At 36.1% G+C, this 17,543-nt stretch overlaps 1 protein-coding gene across 21 annotated transcripts in view; it reads right to left on the reverse strand.

The window, feature by feature from the left end:
* Positions 1-17,543, reverse strand: part of EPB41 (erythrocyte membrane protein band 4.1) — a 184,314-nt gene that overhangs the window by 31,384 nt on the left and 135,387 nt on the right. For 5 of the 21 annotated variants that reach the window (XM_087446422.1, XM_087446415.1, XM_087446414.1 and 2 more), the window contains 4 exons: positions 16,858-16,914; positions 16,651-16,692; positions 15,593-15,655; positions 10,954-11,130 (listed from right to left, as the gene is read on the reverse strand). In XM_087446422.1, coding sequence (XP_087302548.1) covers positions 10,954-11,130; positions 15,593-15,655; positions 16,651-16,692; positions 16,858-16,914 — 339 coding nt within the window. Of the gene's footprint in view, positions 1-7,654; positions 7,763-8,410; positions 8,711-10,953; positions 11,131-15,592; positions 15,656-16,650; positions 16,693-16,857; positions 16,915-17,543 lie in introns of those variants that run through there. The other 16 variants (XM_087446418.1, XM_087446425.1, XM_087446417.1 and 13 more) reach the window with 10 other exon arrangements.

Here is a 17,543-nt window from a genome sequence, read left to right on the forward strand (position 1 = left end):
TCCTTTTCCCTTCTCTTCTTTTAGTGGGGAGTAGGTCTGTTTATGCTCTGGCGTCTATTTCCTTAATGACTAGTATCAACCAGAATCAGATTTGCAATGATTTATTCATGATAAATTTACATATTAACAGAGCAAATAATATGAGAAAAATATCAAAGAAAATGTTCCAAAAGAGAAGTTCTCAGCAAATTTCTTTAGGCTTAAATATCTTGCTGAACTGCTAATGGATAAACAATTTATTCAACCGAGTATCAGGGCTGAAAGATCCTGGACCAGGGAACTGAAAGGAACATAGGTTTAGGGATTTATTAGAAAGCACCTCTCAAAGCTATTTATAGATCAAGAAATCCTTCAGAACACAACCATGTCAACTAGGGAGCAAAAACATTCCCAAAAGAATATAACTTTATTTTATTCTGGCTTATTGGTAAATACTGCCCAAACAGGCCCTGAATTGGAGAATTCCTCTCAGACAAATCTGTTGATTTTGAAAGAGGAACACTTCTAAAACATTTTCCTTAGATACCCAACCTTAAATTTATAAAACTGCTCGCAAGACTAAGGTATACCAAAAGTTCAGAGGGAAAATCATTTCACTTTCTCTACCATGTTCCTTAGGTATCTCTAAAACTTGGCTAAAGGGAAGATGAAATTGGGAATTATTTCTTCATTCCTTAGGAGAAAAAGGAGTCTCACCCTTCAAAACCAAAAAGAACAAAGGGGTTAGCTGGATTTATCACTGACTATGTTAAGACACAGTTAACAGAACAATTTGGAAAACTGACAAAGGCAGGGGTGCTGTGGTGGCTACAGATATTTTAGATTACAGTTCAGGTGTACCCTGACTGCCAGGTGACCAGAAACAAATACCTTGTCTTTTGTTTTCCATTTCTAATCATAAACAAGACCAAAAATAGTTCAACATTGAATGAGATGCTAAGATTGCAATTACAGCTCTTCAAAATAATACAAAGGCAGAAAATGTAATTAATCAGTTCTCTGGTTCTCTAGACCTATATCAGTGGTCAGCAGACTAGAGCCAGCAGGCTAAATCCAGCCCTCTCCCTGTTTTTGTATGGCTAGGAGCTACACTTTTAAATGGTTGGGGAAAAAATAGAATAGTATTTAGTGACACACAAAATTATATGAAATTCAAATTTCAGTGTCCATAAATATAGTTTGATTGGAACACATTCATGTTCGTTTGTTTATTTATTGCCTATGCTGCTTTCACTCTACAATGGCAGAGCTGAGCAGTTATGACAGAGACTATATGGCCTATAAAGCCTAAAATATTTATTATCTGGTCCTTTACAGAAAAAGTTTGCCAACCCCTGGCCTGATATACAAAACTCTTATATCACAAGAGTTTGACACATCTGGTGTTTTCATGTCATGTAAAACACAAGACAAATGTATCAACTGCTCTCTGTAATGTATTTTAGATAAACACAAATTGTCTAATAACAGCTTCCCTCTATGATATCACACTCCAAGATGAATTTATATATACAAACAAGCACCCTAGTCTCGTTAATATGTTCTATAGCGAAAACAGTTGATTACCTGTAGTAGATGGATAAAAGCTTTTAATCAAACCAAATTACAAAACATTAACAAGAGACTGACACCTACCATAGAGGTCTACACACAGATTCTTGGATAAACCAGGGATCATACTACAGGATTAACAAGAGAGACGGTGACTTCTGGGCTATATGTGGGTTTTTCAGGCTGCATATGTATGTATGGTCTGCATGTACTGATTGGGCATATGGTAATTAATTTGGCACAAATTTGTGTCCCAATACAAGAAAGTCTAAGTGAAAAGTCAGACTTTATCCATAACCATCTGTAACTAATCATTTAATTCAATTCAACAAATATTAACTATTTGTTATACATCTGAGATGCAAAGATGACAGACTGGCAAACAAAGATGAATAAAACAAGTATTTTCACCTTTGAGAATCTCACAGTTTTGAGGAGACAGGCACAAACTAAAAGAGATAGATTAACAACATTTCAAATTTTTAATATCACTTTTTATGGTGGAGATCTAAGTCATAATCAGAATGTTAAACAGAAAGTAAGTTCCCATGATTTTACCATATCACACTGGTATAAATCAAATCACTTGGGGGTGCTAAAGTATGTAAAGGTTAGTCAGGTTGTCAGAGAACGCAAGCAAACTTAGAATGCCGGCTCTGGTGGTGTGCGTCTTCAAAATAGAATAGTGATGCTACCTTGTCAACAGATTCTGGGCTACAAGAAGTTTCCAAAACTACAAAACTATCCCATCCCCTCTCTTTTATCTAAAAAAAATTCCAAGGGCCTGTGTTATCTATGAAGAAGCTGGGATTTCCAGGAATTTCAAAATGTTCTTTTAGAGAGGGTAATGGGTAGGGACATAAAGCTGAATAAATCATAGGGAAGCAAACTATGGGCAACAGAGTCAGAATAAAGAAAAAGAGCTGATAAACAAGGAAAGCTAGAAAAAGAAAGGAAGAAAGCAAAAGGGTAACATGCTAGGAGGAAGACTAGGACAGACCTGGATATCAAATGATAAGTTACCCTAGGGCAAGAACTGTGACTAATTCCAACATGAGAATTACTTTTTTTTTTTTTTTTGTGAGGAAGATCAGCCCTGAGCTAACATCCCTGCTAATTCTCCTCTTTTTGCTGAGGAAGGCCGTCTCTGAGCTAACATCTATTGCCAATCCTCCTCCTTTTTTTTTTCTCCAAATCCCCAGTAGATAGTTGTATGTCATAGTTGCACATCCTTCTAGTTGCTGTATGTGGGACGCGGCCTCAGCATGGCCGGAGAAGCGGTGCGTCGGCGTGTGCCCGGGATCCGAAACCGAGCTGCCAGTAGCGGAGCACGAGCACTTAACCGCTAAGCCACGGGGCCGGCCGAGAATTACTTTTAACTATGTGAAGAGCTTATAATGTGGAAGACAGAAAATTCTTCAGAATGCCTTGATTCAGGACCAATAAGCGAAAGCTATAGGGAAACAGATTTTGACTTAATATAAGAATGATTTATATACAAAAATCAGAGCTGTCCAAAGATGTAACGTGCTATAACTTGGGAGATATTTAATCACAGGCTGGAAGACCACTTGGTCTCTAAATCTCTAAATGATATTGTACAGAAGAGTCAAGCATTGGAGGAGAGAGGAGTTGGATTTAGGGGTTTATCCAATTCTAAAATTCCAATAATCCTGCCTCTTTGCATCCTTGTAATACAATGCCCTAGTGGGCAATGAATACATGAATGGATAGCAGAAACCATGTTTTTCCCTTAATTCTTATTCTGTTTTGTTGAAAAAGGATCCTGTACATCTGAAGACTTTTCTTTAAAGAGACAGTAGAGGAGAAAATGAGACTAAACTGTATCCTTTGGGGGACCCGAAGAGATAGTTGGGACTTTATGCCTCCCCCGCCTCTTTAATCTTTGAAATGTTAGATTTATTTTATTATTTACCCCCAACAGGAGTCTGACTATGATAAAGGGGAGGGCTACCCTCTAGGATATCAATCACAAAAGATTAGAAAAGCATTCCTAAAGCAGACATTTCCTCGACAATCTGTCATCTATATATTTAGTTAGGCTATTATTAAAGTTATTTAGTGTTTAGCCTGTATTTCTGATCTGTGAGAGTAATAAACTCCTTTCTCTTCTTTTTGTCTCTCAAGTTCTAGTATGACAGGAATTTTGTTTACGAAATGAAATACTCCATGAATTTGTAATTGTTGATCATAGCTACCCCTCTTCCTTCCAGCCTAACTTTATATGGCTTCCTCACTCTAACAACCATGCCTTCTTCACCATTCCTAGGTCTGTACCAATGTGTTTCTGTGTCATGTTCTGCTGCAGTAAAAAGAAAATCCTAAGGCATGAGGGTAACAGCAGCAGACATGACAGCAGACTTACTGATACTATCCCCCACACAGTAGAGGAGGCAGATATAGTTATCCCACAGGCCGTGTGTCATAGGAAAGAATAAGGAGTTTTCTCTGTTTCTAGTACCCAAATTACAAACAACAGGGGTAGTTTGAGTGCGATGAAAAAAAGTGAAATTTCTATGTATGATAAAAACAATACAATGGTCTTTCTCAATGCAGTAGAGAATGCTGTAAAAGTGTGGGATTTTGTCATGTCTGTGAAGAACAGAAGGGAAGGAAACTCTGCAGAGAAGTTCTATATACCTTTACTATACTCAATACCCTTGACCAAAAAAAAGCAACAATGAGAAAGTGTCTCATATCCTTTTTGAATTTTCTATCTTCCTTTCGTAAATATGTGATCACTTGGTAAAGCCCAAGTACAAATTTTGATTGGTAAAGCCTTCTAAATAATAACCAAACCTCTAATGCCTAGTGTGTCCTACATGCTTATCCAGAGGAAGTTACAGATGTGACTTAGGAATGTAGGAGAAAGTGAATCGGCTTATATCCACACAAATTTCAGAGTAAAATTTACAATAATATTTAATAGAAAGAAATGTACTAGGATCTAGGATGACAACTGGAAATCTAATCCACAGACAATATCCAGTCTAATCTTAGTCAACAGAGTCAAATCTTCTTCCTTCAAAACCTTTAACAAAGATGTAAACAAGTAGTAAAACTGACCCATGAAAATGGAATCTCCTTCATATTCCAAGTGTTAGCATAAGAATATGGCTAAAAGACAGGTCCATAATATAGATGCTGGGTTTATTTTCAAGTATGGTCCACTCTAAGTAAACCATATGGATAAGGTGAATTGCTTAAGAGTATGATGAATTTGGAAAGATATTTTTAACTTTAGTAGTTTTAAGTGCTTGGTCAAAGGAGCAGATGGAAATAAACACAGCTATTTAATTGCTTACTTTCATATAAAAAATTCCAAGAAGTTAATGTGTATTTGTTTGTTTTTTAATTTCCATCTTCCCAGTCCCCAAAAGACCAAGAATTGAACGACAACCAGAGCTTCTGGTTCCTGGAACACGTTACAGATTTATTCTCATGAGGTAGGTTTGTCTCTATGTTACTAGGTGGAAATCTGGGCACCAAGTAGTTAAGTGAACTTCTCAGAGTCACCCTAGAAATGATTAACAGCAAAACCAAGGCAAATATCCAAGACTTTTTACTGGTCTGTATTGATACCTTTAGTCCAAATTGTTATCTACTTATCAACCTGCCATGAAGAATCTGAACCAGCATAAAACCAACACAGTTCTTTGGACCTGTCTCTGGTATTGAGAATGGAATGAGATGTGAGACGGAAACCAAGACTATTTACAGCTTTATGTTACAGACATTGGCAGCATTAACTTTAGGTAATACAAAGGTATAATATCCAGTATTTTTCCTCTGATAACTGTGATGGGTGTATCTTTTGAGCCTGCACTGGCCAGCTTAGTCTAATACAAAGGCTTGGCCCTTCTCTTCTCAACCATTCCTACCCTATTAACAGAAGAAAGGGTCTCTCCTCTGACCACCAGTAAAGATCTCTGAGGACTCTTGCTGCACTTTAGAAAACTGAAAAGGACTGCTGGCTTACACTAGACTTTTAATGGACTTGGAATAACTCCAATACAAAGGGAAACAAAATTCAAGGTGAAGTTTTACAATAATAATTAATAAAAAGCTATGTACAAGGATGAAAACTGGAAATATAATCTGAAACAGTTATAATAGTATCAATAAAATTCTAAGACTATTTCCTTTTTAGTTCCTTGAAAAATTTTTAAAAGAATCTAACCAATGGTATAGTTCTGTTATTTCATAAGGAAAGCTCTTATATCTCTTATTTCACAGATAAAGGGGAGCACTTATGATGACCACTTTCTGTGTTAGAGAATAACTTTGTAATAGTTCAGGTTGATTTGAGGCCCCTCTTTTATCATGAGTGAATCAATAAATATGCTTAATTACAAAATATTTGTTGTAAACAGACATAGCCTGTGACGTGAAAGATACACACTTATACCCGATTTTAAAATTTAACTCGCTCCTTGCTTCTTCTCCCAGTTTTTGGGAAAGCCTATAATGACAGAGCAGCAGTCTTCAGGAAATACCAGAGAATTATTTCTACATGTCTCCAGAGAGAATAGAACAATAGTGGTGGGTGTCAAAGGACAAAGATTCTTGGCTTTACTCTTCCCTTTTTTTTTTGTTCTAAGAAGCCATCATCTTAAAAACAAAAAGTCTTGTTTACAGGTTTCATCAACTGATAAGCATTGAGAAGTAAAACAAAGTACAATAATCTCAGTTTGATAACCTTATGAATTCAGATTTCAAAACAAATATTTGAGACAACATTAAGCAAATCATCCATATTGGTACATTCAAGTGCCATAAAGAGCAAGCTACATGCAAGATTTCATTAATATTGAGGTAAAAAATAATAGGTTAGGCATCTGAGTTGTGTTGTGAAGAGAGAGCACACTCATATTTACTTCAGGGAAGCCTTAAAGATCAACATGCAAACAGAGGACACATACTCGTCACAATAGATCTTTAGTTCACAAGACCATGGATTAAAAACAACTGATTTCAAGACAAATATAAGAATAAACAGGTCTGAAGTCTATCAGGAAAACAAAATATATCGATATATATTTTAAGCTTATAATGGCTAAATATTGCTTCTAGCGATATAATGACTTAAGTTATAAAGAAGTAACACAGTATTTTAATTCAAGGAAGGGTATGTTTATGTACAGATCTTGAATAACTCTGTATTCCAGGACTTTTAAAGATGGGCAGAGTAGTCCGGGAAATTCAGCCCTGGCTGGAGGCTAAGGGGCACCAGCACCATTTTCCTTAAACCATCAACATTCTACTTGTGAAAAGATGGCATTGAACCTTTGCAGATCTCTTCTATACATTAGGCAGGATAAAGTTGTTTGTCCTATACATCTCAGATATACACATAAGAAGGCCACAGAAGTCAAAAGCCCTTTTCCAAAAAAGGCCTTTGTATAACTGGTTTGATATCTCAAGAAAAGGAGTGGTTATGGATACACAGATTAAAACGCATCATTTTAAGGCTTTTGAAAGGATAGCAAGTTGAATTTTTTTCTTAAACTACAGAGCCCATGCCACACAAATGACTACAGAAGATTAGGAAAATATTCCATCAAATGTTTCTACAGAGTATCTTGCTTTGTGTGAAACATGGAGAGGAGGACATAGCAACGGTAAACAATAGGAACATGCAGGATAAAAGAGTTACAGCTTTGGGGAAAGTACCAACCTGCCATATGCTTAAATCTAAATGTGTTAAACTTCAATGAGGAAAGCTGGCTTGGGCAATCCATTGCTACTCCTTTGTAGCCCATGATACATATTCTACAAAGAGACATTTTATTGACAGAAAAGTGATCACAAGAGCTCCCCTAGGACAGTGAACTATCACGATTAAAGGGCATCACACAGGAGGTAACACAGTAGAAGCCAACGACAAAAGTTCAAGGGTTTTAGTCTTGACATTTCAGATGAGCACCCTGTTTTCCGATCACAGAAAGACCAACCACCAAATAGCCAATGCAAGAACCACAAGAAAAGACATCATGAAAGGAATACGAGGATATAGAAAATTACTAGAGTAGAGGCGGCACTTTTTGAGAGACTTGTGATCCTCAGGGATTGGAATAGAAACCTTGGGAAGAATTTCTTCATTTTCTTGCTGGGGCAAGGCTCTTTCAGTAGATCTCTCTTGCCTTTTAATTGTCTCTTCATCCTGCACTAACAGAGCACGTTCCTGTGTCTGCTTTCACGGTAGAAGATCAAGAAAGACAGAGAAAGATGAACAAAATGACAGATGGAAAATGCTCAAAAATGATACTTGGGGATGTGCAAAGGATTTGGGAAGATCTTTTGGACGCTCTTTTTTTACTTTGGCAATTTATCCTGGCGAAGCTTCTATAATACACACAGTAGGGAACCCAATGGATAATTTTTTGAATGAATGAACATTAAAAGTCCTGAAAGTTCAAGGAATCATTGGGCTTCCTTAGTTATAGTATTTATTCCTCCTTCGAGGATATTCACATATGAATTTTGGGTCATTTTTCATTGCTTTGGGCTGCCAATTTTTCTTAGATCAATTGGGCAAAGCCAATAATGAAGCATTCTTCTTGCCATCAGAAAAGTTACTTTTATTACAAATAGAATGGCAGAATATAAAAAGTTATCCTCATATCTTTTCATATAGACTTAAAAAACTTCAACAGTTCATTCAGTATGGCAGTTAGCTTTTGCTCAAGGGAATAAAAATCTTAATCCTATACATTTTAAAGATTGCAAAAGAAAAACAAAAGTATAAAAGTTTATATGTGCCTCCAAGGTCTACCAAACCCCCGCCCCCCAAACCCACAAATCTCAACAATTGCAAACTCCCTCCCCTTCTCTCTCAGAATCATGATTAAAACTAATAATAACGACCATCATGAAGGTTTATATATCACATTAAGCAAATATTTTTGACACTTTTAAGGAAAGCTATTTTTTTCCCAATTGTCCAATTGAGAAGTTTTTCTCCCCCCACAATTTCTGTACTCTGCCATCCAGTCATAACAGATGTCATCTATGAAAGGAAAAACTTGGCTCTGAGTTCTCTCAGTTGAGCCAGCCTTCTCTGATCAGTTTGGAAGTTCAGCACTGGTTCTTTGCACACCCCTAAGTGATATGTATCAGGGAGAAAGTAGCTGGGGGACTGGTCAGCAAAAAAGAAAAAAGGAAAAGAAAGGATGCAAAATTATAATGATTTTTAAAAGAAAATAAAGAGGAGAAGAAAGACAACATAAAAAGAATAGGGTACAATTAAATTCATTTTCTCTCCGAATACATATTTACATCTTCATGCAGCTTTTCAACCAGCCATGCGCCGAAATAAGCAAACTGACAGCTGCAAAAGCTGCAGCAGTGAAAATGTTATGTGTTAGGTCAGAAGGCGGTGAGCGTGAATTTACTAGTATAGCCAAAAGAAAAAAAAATTACTCAGCGGCTGCTGTTCAGTTCTGGGGGGATTATCTGCTTAAGTGCCATGACAAGAGCACGTTCTGATTGAGAAGCACAAGTCATAACGGCAGCTTTACCTCTGGCCCACCAACCTTTCTTTCCGAGGGAAGGACAGAGGTTTTCTTCACCTGGTCATACACAAATTATATAAAATTCAGTTGCCTTGCAATGCAACAACAATGCTGTCAAAGGTGGAAGAGGTATCCCCAGAGAACAGAAATATTGTCCTAATTATTAAATAAAAAGTAAAATATGCCAGAAAGTGGAATTATCCTATACAAAAAAAGGTTATCACAGTACAGTTCTCATTTATTCCATTATTCATTTAGAGGGGTAATATACATAAGCATAGAGCTAAAGTTGCTCAAGTACTCCCCACTGATCTAATTTAATTTAATTTATAAAAAGTCATTTCTTTAAAGTCCACAGAATGACATAGCCGTTCCCAAAACCAGCCCTGAGATGGTTTCTGAAGGGTTTCTATTAAGATAAGATATTTTCTGGAAATGGAGACTGATTCAAATTTACCAAACCTCATCCAAGAGAGTACTAAGTTACTTTTCCAAAGTTGTTGAGCATCGTTTACTACTTGCACAGAGTCAAAAAGAAAACTTCTAGAAAATATGCAGTTATGGTATGCAGATAAGGTTAACCAGGAGAGAGAGCGACACGGCATTTTCTCATGGAGTCAAAGACTTATAGAAAACAGAGTCACTGTCTCAGTTCAGGGTACATTCTCTGGATTTAGAATACAGAACTAATGTCCATTCATATCAGGGAATGGAGGCTGAGAGGACAGTGAAGAGGAACAACTGCACCCTGTCATCCCTGGTAACTATTTAGCTGCCCATCACTCAGCTCCAGCCTTACTTGGTGAAACTGGTTCAGCTCTATTTGGAGAACTGTTAGCCAATTTTAACCACATTTTGAAAAACATAAAAACTACTCTTCGTGTACCAACTTTTATTATCTTCTCCAGTTCCAGAAACTAAACAATAAGTTGGATAATTTACCATGAATTCTGAATATGAAAACAAGTTTTTTAATTATTAAGACATCACTTTGCCTTTCTTAACTAGAATGGCTACTGCTTTGGGGGAAAAACAAGCATATAATTTTAAAACCATTACAATCCCTCATTGAGTCATTGTGACTTTTTATATAAATATTTTACCTGTATAGGCTAAAGATTAAGTAAATAATCTTTAAATATAAGTTCAAGGTAACGTTTAAGATATTCTCATTACATAGATTCAATTTATTCAGGTGTTAAGATTTCTAAAATAGGTAATGACAATAACAATAGAAAAAGAACAGCTTCTGAAAGGTATCCCTGGCTTTCTCTAAATGTGACTATCTTATAAAACAGTGTATTAAAAGCTTGATGTTACTCATAAAGATAAAATAAATCGTCAATAGTTTTTGTAAAATTGAAATGCAATCATTAATACTTGGTGTTTTGCATTCTCTGGCTTAGGGGCCTTCTTGGTTTATTATATAATTGTGGTCAACCATTCCAGACATTTCTAAGTCGTGCAAATGTTCAAATAAAGTTTTAAAAAAATGCTTATCCCTTTCCAGTTTTGACCTTACTAAATTTAGTAAACTCTCTGGTCCTTGAAGGCACAGTTTGAACATAAAGTTCCACTGGCTTATGGTCAATTCGTAAACACACACTAGCCAGAAGCATGCAGCTGCAGACAGTTCTCAGAGCCTGATCATCTCTGGTACCTCTAAATGGCTCCCATAATTGGACTGGGTAGCCCATATAAATTAAAAAACAAGTGTTTGATTATGAATGCCTTAAAGCTGCAACGAATTGGTGAGGCACCAAAGTTAAATTTCAGCTCTAAACTTGCTCTCAGATACAGAATATTAACATACAAACACATTTATTTCACACATTCTCACACCTGGTGACATGGACAAAGTACTCACTCCTTCTCCTGTGGGGATTTGGCCATTGATATTAGGTGTTCGGAAGGGGGAGTGAGTGGATAAGCGTTTATCCCATTCACTAGGTCGTGGTTCTGGTACAGACTCCATGAAGTTCTTTTTCAGCTCACTGATGCTGGCATGATGTTTTTTGATCTCTTCTTGACTTTTATCTAAATCCTACAGTTGAAAGGACAAAGATGCAAAACAATAAATGCTCAGGGAAAAAAAACACACCAAGGGAAGCCCATCTCAGACTATGGGCACTGGTAGAAAACACACCACATCCAGGATAGATATTACTAATCCATAAATTGCATTCAAGTTGTAAATATACAACATGGTATATTTGCTTGCTTCTTTTTTTTTTTTAAACAAAGTGCTTTTCTTGGAAGCAGTGAAGCATCATAACCCCATAGCTCTTAGCAGTTAGATAACCCACAAAGAGCTCACTCCTTAATTTTACAACTCTTCTTCCCACTATGACACAGCGCTAGATCTCCAGCTCCTCATCCCAAGAAGGTAATCCCACAATGCACTTTAGCCTCAGCTTAACGTGAACTGATTTAGGCTCAGCTCAGGCAGGATGGAGATAGCAATAGATAAGGAGAAACTGTTAAATGCAGGACATGGTGAAAGATTCAACTCCCACCACCGGCTGCCTTGCCTTGGTGGGTTAGAATCATCAAGTGTCCTTCTATATCTGCCTAGAGATAGTTTTGCTTCCCTATTACCAGGTGGCTGTTGGTTTTTAGTAAACAGGAATAGACCTTTCTTGATGTAAGAATTTATTACTGAAATTCCAGGCTCAAGTCTCCAGGGCAGATTGTTACTGTCTCTGAATAATTACTCAGGGGAACGTAATACAATGGCTTTTTTTCTTTGCCAATACTATTTACACAAACTAAAAGTCTTACACTTTCCAGCTTCTGACAACTTCACTTCATCCCTTACTACAATTCAAAATAGGGACCTTCTCCCAATAACCTTCAATGGATTGGGAGTGATTTAATAAGAGTTCGTCAAATACCTTCTATATCTCCTTGACAATTTAAAATAACTCAACTGATCCAGCAGATTTGAATACTGAACAACTAGGGGTAAGCTCTTAAAGAGGATATTCCAGACAGAAATGATCAAAACTAAGGTTAATAAAGCTAGAAACAATATGAGAAATAATATTCAGGTTCATATAACAGGAAGTATATAACAACTTTCAAAAGGGAAACTTGGCCAGAAATAATCTGGGAACTACAACTTGAAGACAAAAACTCAAATGTTCTTTGTCCAATGTACTGCTCCAAAAAAACTCAAAAGATCTGTGCTTGAGATCAAATATGTGGGAGCTCATCACTTGATGACTGCTAAAATTTCTGTGTTTATTATATATTAAGGCAGCTCTGTATCCAAGAAAAGCATAGTACTAAATATATCTCCAAATACGCTGTGTGAATTTTGGGATTAGCCTTTCTTTTTTTTTGGCTCCGTGGGAAACAGCCTCATTTTGAAAAAAAAAAATTGGAACTCATTTAAATAAAAATTTGTTTAAAAAGTTTTTTCTGGGGCAGTATAGGCTTCATTAAAGAAAATTTTTCAAAAGCAATGTCAAAGGGAAAATGGCATAGGAAAAAGAATCAGTGAGGCACATGAAACAATTTTGATTATGGAGATATTCATTTAATCGTCTATTCTTTTTATTTTTGCAAGACTGAACCACGTATATTTGCTTTGAGATCAGTCAAAGAGAAAACTAACCCAAAGAGGGCAATCCTGTAGCTCCCCCATAAGGGTACCTCTTGCTTGCTAGGATGAAATGTGAGGATAGCTCATGAACATGGGCTTCGCTATGGGGGAAACAACAGTTTGCACTTTTGTTCCAGCTGAAAACAAGAAAAGTATGTTTACTAGCTAAAGAAAAGCATGAATAAGCTCGGTTAAAGACTCCATTGTAGGCTGAGCAACTGAGACCCACCAGGCATGTAAGGCCCTGTGACCCAGCTTCTGACAAAAGTAAATCTGCTTGGGCCAAGAACAACTTAACACAGTTGGGAGAGTTAAAAGCATGAATGGAGCCAAACAACAATGAGCAAGAGATGCCATGGAAAAATCATAACTCTCTGGGTTAGCCTCTTAATATAAGAGGCTGCTGATTTGTTACTCTTCTTGCCTAGTTTTTGATTGGCTTGGAACCTGAGACAACAAATGTTTCAATAAAATTAGTAGCTTCTGAGGGAGCTTTCTCCATCTTTCTTAGCTGGCTCTGTTGGAAACCTGTGGTGGCACAGAGTAAAATTAAGATCTCAAAGGGACCTGTTCTAAATAGAATTTGTCACAGACACTTGCTACAGGTTCCCCTTGGGAGATAGAGGAGGAGGCGGTAGATCTAAAAATGAACTCAATCTTATTTGTGCCAGAACAAAGCATTAGTGGGGGTGAGGTAGGAGTAGGGGGAGGAAGGAATGCTTAAAAAAAAAAAAGAAAAAAAAAAACCTGCTAGAGTGACAGATAACTTGAGAGAACTTCCTTAGGGGGAAAAAAAACTTTTTACAATAACTAGAGAATGATGGTTAGCCAAATTGCTTTGGCTGTTTTCAGGTTAGACACTTTTTGATGCCTATCATCTTATAATTTTAGCAGCAATCAAACCAAACACTTCATTAAATATAAAATATTCTCAAAAGGTAGTTAGTTAATTTTCAAACACACTTATTTAGAAATCCCCTCTCACGGCTGTCAATCAAATGCTGGGAAAAAACACATCACACACAGGGACTTTGTGAGTCTCAGAAGCCATAACACACCTCATGGAACAAATGACAAATATATGATTGGTCCTGCAGGTTCCAGGTAAGAGGAAGCACTAAAGATGGACTAGTCAAGAAATAGGCATGTTTGGAATTGGGAGATGTCACACTGCTGAGTACAAGGAGATCAACTGACATTTGTTATTCTTCCTAATCTCAGAAGCAGAAACATTCAGGTTATGACTAAGGCAAAGAGATCTAGTTGCCAAGTTTGAAATATCCTAGGGTCCAGGCTTAGAAAACCTCATGTTACATAAGGAAAATGTATATAAAGCACTGTTATTGTGCCCACCACACAGTACATGATCAATGGAGGCTGGCCATAATTTTTATTACTTTTATTAAAGTATCTTATACAGAGCAGGCACTCAAAATATGTGTATTGACAAAGAATAAGATGAGGTTAGGTAATTATTAGAGGCCATTTTATTAAACCAGAGATCTATCTAAAAAAGCTTCTTCAAACTTCTAGTTTAATAATCTTTACCACATTTAATATGTGTTCATCTTTCAGGTCTCAGCTAAAATGTTACCTATTCAGAGAGAACTTCCCTGTCCATCTGATTTAGAGTGGATCCCTTTTATTAGCACAGCATACTGTTTATTTCCTTGATAGCTTTTATATAACTTGTAATCTTTTTATTGCTATTTGTTTACTTGTTGCTTTTATATAACTTGTAATCTTTTTATTGCTATTTGTTTACTTGTTTATTTTTTCTCTCCTCCCCACTTCCTCACCTTGAAAGCTTCCTGAAGGAAGGCAAGAACCATGTTTAGCATCTTCCTTTATATTTCCTCTACATTTAAATTAAATCCCTGATGTCAGAGTTTATACCCATTTCTTCAGGCTCTGTCTTGAGTGGAACTATAAGATAATTAGGTCACCAGCTTCTATATAAGAGTTCTTCTGATGTGTTAACTAACATGGACTCAAGTTTTTTCCAAACAGAATAAGTCCAGTTTCCTTAATTTTTCTTCATAGAGTTCCCTCAATCTTCTAATTAGTTTTATATTTACCTCTCCAATGTGGAGCCCAAAACTAGATAAGTATACTAATATAGGTCTGGTAAAAATCTGACCAATGTTGAATATAATAGGAAAACGACCTTACAATTCCTATAGCAGACAATATGTTGCTATTTCTGAACGGAAAAAAGTATTAATAGAGTTAGAAAGACCCTAACTCAAATCCTAGCTTTACCAATTTACCAGCTCTGTGACCATAACTTAATTTTTCTAAGCCTCAATTTTCTCATCTTTAAAATAATAATCCCACATCCACAGGCCTGTTTTCATGATTAAACTATCTTATATCACACTAACTATGCATTAAATGCTAGGCTCCCTTCTTTCCTTCCCGTATATTACTTTTTTTGTTTTCCTGACTGCTCTTCTGTCATTTTCTAGTATCCCCCAAATTTTAAGTTTATTTTGAATTGTGATCATTTCTTCTACACTTTCTTGCTTCAGAAGATGAAAATATTGTACAAATTTGATGCTTGGGACATATAGGAGTTTATACTCTTGGAAAATTCAAGGAACTTTTAACAGTGATGTAGAACTTTCTAAAAGTGGGTAAAACAATGGAACCATGAGAGGCAGAGGTGTCCCAATCATATATTTTTTAGATAAGTATGAGAGATGAAAACTAAAGAGTCAGAAGGAGAGATGGTTGCATATCTTCATGTTTACCAACATGCAAAAGCATTTTAAACCTAAATTCTCTCATGCAAGGGCATGCAAAACCAAACGCAGCATAGAAAGAAGATAGGGGGATCAGCAAAGAATGCAGAAGGTTGCAGGCAACCAACTGAAATAAGCTTCAAGTTCATACAAACCTCCAACATTAAATTGCTATGTCTGATATAAATGTTTTCACCATCTAGTCTCTCTCTCTTTTTCTGTGAAAATGAAAGAGGGAAAAACAGAAAAGCATAAAAAATTAAAATGTTGTTCTTGCGGGAAAAAACTGCAAATTGGCAAACCAAAAAAATATTTAAAATTAAATGTCCACAGCGCAGCATATGCCAACACGAAATGGTCACAGAACCACAAGGACACACAGAGAACATGATTACCACTAGAAAATGGATGACCTTGTTCATGAACGATGGAAGGATGTGATGATGTTATTTAAATAGACAGTGCTCCTGGCTTCATTGGCTTCTTACGTAACAAGCTGTTTTATGTTCATTTTGTAAATTGAGCTGTTGGAGAGTTATCTTAAAATACATGACTTTAAGAAGCTTTGAAACTCCATGTCCCATGGAGTAATGTTTTAAAACATTATTTAGCTTTTTGGACATATTTCATACTTGGTAATACTGCAGTATATATATCTCTAATATCTTTCATAAGAAAGATCTAAGGGCATTTTATACATGATCAGTCAGTAACCTATTCGGTAAGAACTGATTCATCCCACTCTACAGTTGGGAAGAACAAGGCAGAGCAGCCAAACCCATAGTTACTAACAATACTGGGAGTTGCTGCTATGATGGTTTCCATAATAAATATGTATAAAATATTGTGAAAGATTCCAAGAAATATGGTGCTATTGTGAAATATTTCTTATAAAGCTTAAATATATATATAGAGGATAGGTTTGGCCTTCACTAATTATTTCATTGTGTTTAAAAAGATATTTTCCTTCTGGAAAGTTTACTTTAATGAAACTTTTCAATACATAGTACAGGATTATAATTTCTTTGGTATACGTGTGTATGTGTATATGCCTATATGTATATACACATGCATATATATGTATATCTGCTATTTGAAAGTAGTTTCTGATTGAGAGAAATCAATGAAAAGAATGGATCACTGTCTTTTTAATGCACTGTAAAAGTCAGCATGGGTGATGGTAATGTAGTTTTGTGAAAGAAAAATGGCTAACCTTCCTCATTCTTATCAGATCTTCAGTTTTTTCTGCAAGCTTCTGTTTTGCCATTATTAAAAAAGAAAAGAAAAATGACAAAATATTGGCTCATTGAAGTTTGTTTGAACCTTCATTTTATAATTTTTTTTAAGGAGAAGGGAGTGGGGGAGAAGAAAAAATTGAGGAGGGGAGAGGAAAAGGAACAAGTGGTCTGTTGGCACAAACCTGTGTTTGGTCACCATTTGAGGTAGGTACTGTGACCTCGATGTGGGTTTTTTCCACCTACATTTAAGAAATAAAGTGGTAAAAACATTTTAGGTTAGTACGTTTCTATGAATGGTGTTGTTTCCAAATAAGCCGCATCTTGAAGCTGGTTGTGAAATAAGCTGATATGTAATCATCAGGATGCAGTCTCATAGCGGGTAGTACAGGGAAGGATACTACTTTCAACAGCAATCTGTCAGTTTACCACCACATTTTCAAGGCTGAAGAGGTATATGGACAGCCAAATGATCAAAAAAGAAAATTAAAGTAATTATTCTATTGATGAAAAAAAACATTTTTATATTTATTTATTAAAAAGTACTTATTAAAAATAATAATTTAGGGCTGGCCCGGTGGCATAGTGGTTAAGTTCACATGCTGCGCTTTGGCCTGGGGTTTGCAGGTTCGGATCCTTCGTGAGGACCGACGCGCTGCTTGTCAAGCCATGCTGAGGCAGCATCCTATATAAAGCAGAGGAAAATGGGCACAGATGTTAGCCCAGGGCCAGTCTTCCTCAGCAAAAAATAAATAAATAAATAATATTAATATAATAATTTAGGCTTAAATAAGCCATATGTTTTTGTTTTGCTTTTTTTTAATGTTCTACATTAAATAACATTTATTTTTTTTTTAAAGATTTTATTTAT

The sequence above is a fragment of the Ceratotherium simum genome, chromosome 22 (genome assembly GCF_057802395.1).
Source record: "Ceratotherium simum simum isolate JZ-2026a chromosome 22, ASM5780239v1, whole genome shotgun sequence".
Classification (NCBI taxonomy): domain Eukaryota; kingdom Metazoa; phylum Chordata; class Mammalia; order Perissodactyla; family Rhinocerotidae; genus Ceratotherium; species Ceratotherium simum.